Source organism: Syngnathoides biaculeatus, chromosome 10, assembly GCF_019802595.1.
Source record: "Syngnathoides biaculeatus isolate LvHL_M chromosome 10, ASM1980259v1, whole genome shotgun sequence".
NCBI classification, from domain to species: Eukaryota; Metazoa; Chordata; class Actinopteri; order Syngnathiformes; family Syngnathidae; genus Syngnathoides; species Syngnathoides biaculeatus.
Window position 1 is genome coordinate 31,789,827 of NC_084649.1, and position 9,642 is coordinate 31,799,468.

Here is a 9,642-nt window from a genome sequence, read left to right on the forward strand (position 1 = left end):
GTGAATGTTTTTTAAATTCAGGTTGAAAACTTGTTTTTTTTCTCATGCTTTTTAGAATATATCCACTTTTTGATCATATTACTTGCACTATTTGCGGTTTTAACTCTTTTTTTTAAATATTTTGTTTGTCATTTTATTGCTCTTTTTGTCCCGTTTTAAATGTTATATCTTTGTTTTCAAATGCCGTTAATCATGTAAAGCACATTGAGTTACCTCGTGTATGAAATAAATACCCTATACAAATAAATCTGCTTTGCTTTGCTTTCCTTTGCTTATCCGAGCTATCATCGGCCAAAAAGGTAGGGTAATCCCTGAACTGGTTGCTAGCCAAATGCAGGGTACTTGGAAACGAACAACCACTCACAATCACACCAAAAGCAAAGTCTCTGATTAATGCCCGTTTTTGGGATGTGGGAGGATTTTGGAGTGCCCGGAGAAAACCCACACAGTTATGGGGAGAACATGCAAACTCCACAAAGGCGGGGCTGGGATTTTAACCCTGGTCCTCAGAACTGTGAGGTAAATGCTCCAGCTAGTTACTCCAATGTGCCGGCTTCATTTATACAAACCTACTTTTATTTTGAAAGTGATGCTTTTATTTTGACACACATACACCATAGAACTGGAAGTGTTTGTGTTGTACCCGCATGGCGCTGAGAAAGAAAAGGAATGTCATATAGTGGAACCTCGGAATTCGAATGTCTCAGTGGTTGTACGAATTGGTTTTTGACCAAAAAAATCTGCATAAAAAATGCCTAGGTTTTCATCGAATTCTTGTTGTCCGAACACCGAGCAAAGCCAAAGCGTTGTTGACCGGGTATCCAATGAGCAATGGTAAACGCACACGGAGCGGTGCTGAGGCGAGACGCTCCCCACTTCGACTCAGTCACTCATGCTCAAGCCACTGCGTGCTCATAGCACACCAGTGTGGGCTCATGGTGTGAGCACGCAACGACAGCAGTGCTACCAGCAGTGGAGGAAAAGTAAAGTTGAACCACATTGAATCTAAGTACGGAAATGCATTGCGTATTTGTTATGGCTCTTGCTAGCATCGTATGGCGAAGTCGACTATTTTGACGTTGCTAATGTGTCTGGCAGCATCTCCTCACCCGTGGCTCATTGTCATTAATGATGTCATATATTTAAGCCTTAAGTGTTGTATTGCTAGTTGCCAGTTCATTGTTTTGTCTGCATGAGTATACAAGCTTCTTGTTGTGTATTTGCCTCGTTGTCACGGCCAGCGTTCCTGTGCTACTACAACAAAGTTTAGTTGAGCTTTGTTTTTGCCTAGTAGATATTGGGCCTTGTTTTCATGTTTTTGGACCTTGCCTTTTGCTATGTATTTATGTGCCTTTGCCTTTTTTGGACTGCTTACCTGTGTATGACCTCTGCCTGGAATATAACCACCCACAACATCATGTCACTGCCTTGGAGTCCTGCATTTGGGTCTAGACCCTTGTCCCATATTCATGACAGAATAAAAATGTAATAAAATACAGTTAATGTTGCCAAAGAAGTAACTAGCATTACAAAGCAGATAGCACAGATAATAGAAGTTTAGAAGCTGCTGGAGAATTACAGAGTCAAATCATTGAGGGGTGACTTTGACACTTCTTCTTTCCCTCCTGAGTCGCCACCAAAAACGTAAATGATACACATTCAAGTTGCTTTAAGTTTATGCATTTTTTATTGTTGAAATGGAGGTTAGGAATCGATTTAAAGTAATTTACATTATAAGGGATAATCTGTTTCAGAAGTTGAATAACTCGGAATTTGACCATGTCACAAAAACGAATTATAATCAAACTCAGAGGTTCCACTGAACTTCCAAACCCCATATGGACCGAGAGACTTGGTGTAACTCCTGTAGATGCAAGGTTTGTGTCATATCATGGTATTGTTTGTTAAATAACAATCCAGTTAAAATGCATTTGTGTAGTTATTTAGGAGATTATTTTATTTAAAAAGAACTGATGAAAATGGATAAGTTGCTTCAAACAAACAAATCATGCGAGTGACTCACTGTGGTGACCCCTGGAATTCACTTCTTTAGTGAGCTGTAGAGTGCAAGCTAATATGATGCATGCTTATAGCTGGAGGTTGGTGGCTAATTGTTTGTCTGTTTCACTTCCTTCCTTCATTGTTTCATAACATTTGCAACAATAATAAATGTGATTTTCTGATGATGTGATGTCCAGATTTACTATATTTGTAACTATTTCCACCAAAAAATGGAAAAACATGAAATTTCATTTTTTATAACTTTTTTGGCCACTTGACTTAGACAATATAAGATCAAATTCAAGTGAATGTGGCCTACTGTGAATTCAAATGAGTTTGATACCCCTGGGGCGGCATGGTGGACAACTTGTTAGAGCATCTGCCTCACAGTTCTGAAGACCAGTATTCAAATCCCGGCCCCACCTGTGTGAAGTTTGCATGTTCTGCCCGTGCCTCCATGGGTTTGCACCAGGAATTCCAAAGTCCTCCCACATCACAAAAAAAATGCACAGTAGGTTTATTGAACACTCTAAATTTGCTGTAGATGTGAATTTGAGTGTGAATGTTTTTTTGTCTCTATGTGCCTTGTGATTGGCTGAAAATCAGCTCAGGGTGTACCTGAGCCAAAGATAGCTGGGATAGGCCAGACCACTCCCGGTACCCTTGTGACGAGAAGCGGCTCAGATAATGGATGGATGGATACCCTAGTGTAAGATAGGCCTCTCGCTGTCTTTATAGCTCTTCACCCATCATAGTGTGAATGGATAAGAAGAGAGACTTCTTTTCAAATAACAAGTCCATTCTGCTATTTGCCAATCATTCTTAAACACCGCTTGGTCAAGGCAAATGTCCATTGCGCCCTCATTCTAGTTCTGTGCAAGAATTCTTCTTACGAATATCGAGCTTTTTCCTCATAAGAACATTGAGATAGTAGTTCCTTTGTAAATGAGTGTATCTGTCACGAGTGAAGCTGGAGGGCAGACCCAAATGCACGACTCAAGCGGCAAGCAGGCAGTATAGAGGAGGTCTTTATTTGTGCTGAGGTCGGTTACCAGCAGGTCAGTCCAAGAGAGCAGAAGTACTAGTAGTGGCAGGCTTACAAGGGTGGTCAGGGGACAGGCGAGGGTCGATACACAGGAGATCAATCAAAGAAGGCAGAAGTGTCAAAGGAGTCAGGCTTATGGGGTCGGTCGGAGAACAGGCGGAGGTCGGTACACACGGGTTCACGATCAGAGATACGGGAGTACTGGAACGGGGCATGAGATGCAACGATCTGGCAGAGGACCAGTCATCCCCGGGGTCCTATATATACAGGGGTTCATCAGATCGTACAAGGCTCAGGTGTGCGCCTCCCAATCAGCTGGCCATGCCCAGCCAGGACTGGAAGGCAGGGACATGACAATATCCATCCATCCATTAATTTTTTCAGGTGCTTATCCTCACAAGTGTCGCAGGATTGCCAGAGTCTATCCCAGCTGTCATCGGGCAGGAGGTGGGGTACCCCCTGAACAGTTGTTAGCTAATCGAAAGGCACAGACAGACAACAGTTGCACTCACAATCACACCTCGGGCAATTTAGAGTCTCAATTAATGCATGTTTTTGGGATGTGGGAGGAAACCGTAATGCCTGGCGAAAACCCATGCAGGCACGAGAAGATCATCCAAACTCCACACAGACAGGTCGGGACTTTGAATCCCGGTCTTTAGAACTGTTCGGCCAACTCTCTGTAGCTGTGTCAACATGCCGCCTAAATTAAAAATTAGATCTTTCCCAAAAAAAAAAAAGAAAAAAATCAGAATAACTCACCTTTTTGGCCCTGAGAAAAGTGAGGATCTGAGATCCCTTTTCTTCATGAACTCAATGATTTTGAGTTCTTTCCTAATGCTTTGGGGAGAGGGCTTGGGGGAAAAGGGGAAAAGCGCTCGCTGTAGTTCGGCCTCTGATACTGCCCACTTTAACAGCTCTGACACACATTGACTAACAGGGGTTGTGCAGGTTTTTTTTTAAAAAAACAGGTGTGTTATTTTTGCAAAATGGACATGAATAGGAGGTTAAAAAGGAAATAAGAGAGACAAAAAAGATGACGCGTTAACATGCAAAAGTACAAGGTGAAAACCAATACAAAACATAAAACTTGACAGGGATAAATGCATAAACCATAGAACTTTCACACGTTGTTTTTCATTTAATTTGTCACAAGTGACTTTTACAAGCAAACTCTTGCATGTTTGTGTTTTTGTATGAAACACCGACTATCCTCTGTAATTATATTTGTACCTATTTCCATGGACGTGGGAAGCACAGAAGGCAAAGCTGTAGTGTAAAAGCGTTGGGTCAATCATGGCTCCATTCTCCGCCCTCTCCAATAGGTCACCCAAGTAACACAAGTGGCGATGACAGCCTCGAACTCCGTAGCGAGCGCAGTACTCGTCCAAGACAAAAACCTGACCAGGACTGAACCAGCCCTGAATGGAGCAGATGCAGCATATACCACCCTGAGAGACTGTTTTATCAAGGAACAATTTGCATTTCACAGTTTGCTTACCAAACAGGAGTAAGAGTCATTGAGTCTGTGATCTAAAGTGAGACGCTGGACTAATTCAAAGAGTGAGGCATGGTCAAAATTACAGGGATTTGCCGAAATAAACTCATCCATGCCATGCTTCTGGGCTCGATCCGCATCTGGAAGAAAGTAAGAAGAAGGAAGGAATGAACAAAGGAAAAGCACAAGAAGAAAGAAAAAATGTTCTTATAAAAGTAGATTGTTATATTATGTTTTAATGCCACATTTAGAATGATCATTGCTCAAAAGCCTTTTACAGTCACGACTCATTTCATTACAAATGAAATTTTACCAGTTTTAGTTGTACTGCTCTTTCGCAGGCAGTGTAAAAAAGGGGGCGAAAGGACATCAGTTTGCATTTGATGGCTATGCATCACTGTTCTTCTGAGAAACACAGAGTTTCAGCTCCCTCCAAAGATTTTCTATTGGGTTTAGGTCTGGAGACTGGCCAGGCCACCCCAGAACCTTATTATGCTTCTTACGGAGCCACTCCTTGGTTTTCCTGGCTGTGTGCATCGGGTAATGTCACCCAAGACCCACCCATGACCCATCTTCAATGCGCTGACTGAGGGAAAGAGTTTGTTCCCCAAAATCTCACAATACATGGCCGCGGTCATCTTCTCCTTAATACAGTGCAGTCGTCCAGTCCCGTGTGCCGAAAAACATCCCCAAAGCATGATGCTACCACCCCCATGCTTCATCGTAGGGATGGTGTTCTTGGTATGGAAATTATTATTCGTCTTCCTCCAAACATGGTTTGTGGAATTATGACCAAAAAGTTCCATTTAGGTCTCATCTGACCACAAAACCTTCGCCCACGACTCCTCCGTATCATCCAAATGGTCATTGGCAAACTTAAAACGGGCCTTGACATGTGCTGGATTAAGCAGGGGAACCTTCCGTGCCATGCATGATTTCAAACCATGATGTTTTAGTGTTTTCCCCACAGTTACCTTGGAAACGGTGGTCCCAGCTTTTTTCAGGTCATTGACCAAGTCCTGTCGTGTAGTCCTGGGCTGATTCCTCACCTTTCTAAGGATCACTGAGACCTCACGAGGTGATATCATGCATGGGGCTCCACTCCTATTGAGATTGACTGTCATGTTTACTTCCACTTTCTAATGATTTCTCCAACAGTGGACCTTTTTTCACCAAGCTGCTTGGCAATTTCTCTGTAGCCCTTTCCAGCCATGTGGAGTTGTACAATTTTGTCTCTGGTCTCTTTGGACAGCTCTTTGGTCCTGACCATGTTACAAGTTTGAGTCTTACTGATTGTATGGGGTGGACAGGTGTCTTTCTGCAGCTAATGACCTCACACAGGTGCATCTGATTCAGGATATTACATGGAGGGGAGGTGGACTTTTTTGTCAGACTAACAGGTCTTTTGAGGGTCAGAATTCTAGCTGATAGACAGGTGTTCAAATATTTATTTGCCACTGTATCACACAAATAAATCAAAAAAAAAATCATGCATTGTGATTTCTGTATTTTTCTTTTTAGATTCTCTCTCTCACAGTGGACATGCACCTATGATGAAAATTTCAGACCCCTCCATGATTTCTAAGTGGGAGAACTTGCAAAATAGCAGGCTGTTCAAATACTTACTTTCTTCACTGTACGGAGTGGTGTTAAATGGAACAGTGATTTTGGAATGTAGTCATAAAATAAAAAAAAACAAACAAATTGAATATGTGCAAGAAAAAAACAACAACAGCAAAAGCCATCACTTGAACACTATTTCTCTTTGGTGTGTATTCATTCGAATAAAAGTTAAAATTATTTACAATTTCTTGTATTCTGTACTTATTTACATTGTATACACTGGCAATTTCATTGGAATCGGGGTTTGTACAAAAAATTGTAACTGCATTCAAACTGTGTATATTAGTTTCACGTTCCTGGTGTGCTTGACTTAATACAGCCACAGCAGAGTGTACAAAGAAAATCACTTAAGATGATGGGAAAATACCCAGAAGGGCAGATTTGACAGGGAATGCCACATTTTAGTAATGCTTGACGCACAGCTTGCATCTTCATTGAAGGTGCATAAAAAACAGCCTTTATGGGAGAATACAGCGCAGCCCAGAAAGGCATGGAGCTGCAAGCCTTTACCCCCTTGCACGCATGGGTTATACATACCTATATAAGTTACGAAGATAAATTATATTTTTTAATACTAATAATACGATACATGAAATGGCGATGAATAGAGAGAAGAAGAACTCCAGCCTGACCCTCAGCCTTCTGCAGAGTTATGAAATGATTGGTCAGCTATCGTCCTCTTAGTTGCCGAATGACAGCACACCGTCTGCCAGTCAACAAACAAAACAAAAATGCTCAAAGCTATATAATTGTGTTCCCTCAAAAAGTGCCTACCCCCCATCCCCACCAAAAAACAAATAAATAATGGAAAAAAATGACATTGTGCCCCTTTGGACTGTAGCTAGTGGCCTGTCAGGTCTGTTTGATGTGAGTGAGAGAGAGGGAGTGGAGACATGCAGGAGAGATGGACAGTAACTTGCAGTGACACCCCAACCCATCACCCCCGCCCATCTGGACTGGGGAAGGACGATCCTGACACTGATTGATGGCTACTATTTGTTTATAGATCCAGAGCAGAGGATTCAGGACGCTTTTGCTTTACAACTGATGGTCAATAAAGTTTTGTTTTTAAATAGAATAGCTCAAAAAAGCATACAACCACCAACATTTCCCAATACCTCACGATAAAATCACTGTGCAGACTTTTCTTTATCATCAACAAACAATGTTTTCTCCATCAAATTAAACTTTAGCGAGACCTAAGTATAAATATAGTAATGTTTAAAAAATACGATTGTGGTGTGTGTCACTGATTGTGAAGCTTTGGAATTCTTAAGTTAGATTCTTAGATTGGAATTTCTATTCACTATCACCTGGTAGTCTGTGCGTCTTCAGGCCAAATATGAGAGGAAATGTGTTGTCCTCTTACGCACACAATGTAGTATTTTGAAAATATACAAATGATAGTCCAGAAGCATACATTTATTTTCAAGTCTTCCCCTGTTGTGAAAACACTTATGCAAAAAGGTAATGCACATCATATTTTGCCCTCATTCCTAATACATTAAAATGGAATAGGTACACGGATTGTTGACTTATTCTCTTACAGAAATAAAAATTATCTTATGGTAAACACGTGCCATATTTTGCTATTTTGATCCTGTGTTTCTTGCGCATATCTGTATTTATATATATATATATATACATATATATATATATATATATATATATATATATATATATATATATATATATATATTATTTTTTTTACATTTTAAGATTCAGAAACATATTGAATGGCCAGGTACACACATTAAAAAAATAATTCTGCTAAAATAATCTTGAGGAGGTAATAGTTTTTATTCAGCCGTGTTCTGTGTTGCTTAATGTTTTCATGGTAACAGGGAAGTCTGAGTCTATCCCAGCTCATTTATTGTGAGAAATGGGCTACACTCTTGACGGATCAGAAGATAACCGCAATGCACACTGAGGAAGAAAAGGTTGGACAGTCCATCGGGCATTTGCCCGGTGTATGAACAGAGGCAGAAAGGTGAACTTTGACGAGCTTGTTGTCACACAAACACAGCCACACACATATGCATACATGCATATGTATATATATATATATATGCACAGTGAGCCCTTGCCCATTCACGGTTCACTGTTCATGGCTCTGCCTATTAGCGGATTTTGCTCTCCCAAGGTTTTTTTTTTTTTTTTAATTTACCGTAGCTTCACGATCGTAGAGGTCTTAAATTCCCTTCTAAATAGACGAGGCGCCACATTAGACATGGCAACTTACAATGTGGTGCCCTTTATGGTCACAGTGAGTTCCAACATTTGCAAATATTGTGTGACTTGCTGGGAGCATTTAAAGAGCATTTAAAGTACATGTTTTATGTCAATTATTTATTGAGTCATTCTTTCATTTGTTTTGCAGTATTATTTGTTTGCAGAAGAAGCTGCAGCACAGGGAGACGTATAGAGCTCGTGCACGTACGTCATCGAAATCACGTGACTGGCCATATTGCCGGTCAAAGCATTGATCAACGCAAAGTCCGTTGACTTTTGAAACAAAAATATGTCTTATAGCATGAAAATCTTTGGAGTAAGTTGAAACTCTGTGTTTCTCAGCGACAGCCCAGAAACACTGTCTGATCTAGAGAAGATCTGCGTGGGGGAGTGAGCCAAAATCCCTCCTGCAGTGTGTGCAAACCTGGTGAAAAACTACAGGAAACGTTTGACACCTGTAATTGCAAACAAAGGCTACTGTACCAAATATTAATATTGGTTTTCTCAGGTGTTCAAACTTATTTGCGCCTGTATCACACACGTAAATCATTAAAAAAAATCATACAATGTGATTTCTGAATTTTTCCTTTTAGATTATCTCTCTCACAGTGGACTTGCACCTACGATGAAAATTTCAGACCTCCATGATATCTAAGTGGGAGAACTTGGAATATAGCAGGGTGTTCAGGTACTTATTTTCTTCACTGTAACCCCTGATCATGGCTCCAAAGAAGGCAAGTGGAACTGCTGGTGCTGAGAAAAGGAAAGTGGTGTGTAAAACTGTCGACTTAAAGAAGGATTTGATTGCTGAATACGAATCTGGTGTATGTGCTTCTGAGCTATCGAAAAAGTATGGCATGATGAAATTGACAATCAGCACCATTCTGAAACACAAGGATGCCATCAAAGCATGTGATGTTACTGAAGGACCAACCGTGTTGACCAAGTACATGCCACAGATCTTGGAGGAAGTCGAAAAATTGCTTCTTATTTTCATAAACAAGCAGCAGTTAGCTGGGGATAGTGTTGGCAAGGAAGGGAGGAGATGTTGTTTGATGAGGCTGAAGGCAGGAAAGATGTCTCAAGTGCCGATATAAAAGCTATCTGCGCTGAATGGAACAACATCCATAATTTTGCAGAACTCTATCACCCTAACAAAACAGAATGCTGCAAAATTTCAATGACGTTATGAGCCTCTTCACGAAGGTGCTCAAAAGACGGCAGAAACACAAAAACTACATTA

The 9,642-nt window shown here is 40.8% G+C and overlaps 1 protein-coding gene and 1 long non-coding RNA gene across 13 annotated transcripts in view; one reads left to right on the plus strand and one right to left on the minus strand.

Annotated features, from left to right (window-relative positions):
- Positions 1 to 9,642, minus strand: part of LOC133506929 (calcium-dependent secretion activator 1) — a 231,611-nt gene that overhangs the window by 153,484 nt on the left and 68,485 nt on the right. For all 9 annotated transcript variants that reach the window (XM_061831312.1, XM_061831313.1, XM_061831310.1 and 6 more), the window contains 2 exons: positions 4,548 to 4,684; positions 4,280 to 4,467 (listed from right to left, as the gene is read on the minus strand). In XM_061831312.1, the coding sequence (XP_061687296.1) occupies positions 4,280 to 4,467; positions 4,548 to 4,684 (325 nt within the window). The remainder of the gene's footprint in view (positions 1 to 4,279; positions 4,468 to 4,547; positions 4,685 to 9,642) is intronic.
- LOC133506930 (uncharacterized) overlaps positions 1 to 9,642 on the plus strand; it is a 41,572-nt gene that overhangs the window by 19,736 nt on the left and 12,194 nt on the right. The window contains exon 5 of one of the 4 annotated variants that reach the window (XR_009796648.1): positions 8,993 to 9,642. This exon is cut by the window's right edge and continues 66 nt beyond it. The exons of 1 other annotated variant lie outside the window; for it this stretch is intronic. This is a non-coding gene — a long non-coding RNA (uncharacterized LOC133506930). Of the gene's footprint in view, positions 1 to 4,371; positions 4,510 to 6,065; positions 6,269 to 8,992 lie in introns of those variants that run through there. 2 more of the 4 variants (XR_009796646.1, XR_009796644.1) reach the window with 2 other exon arrangements.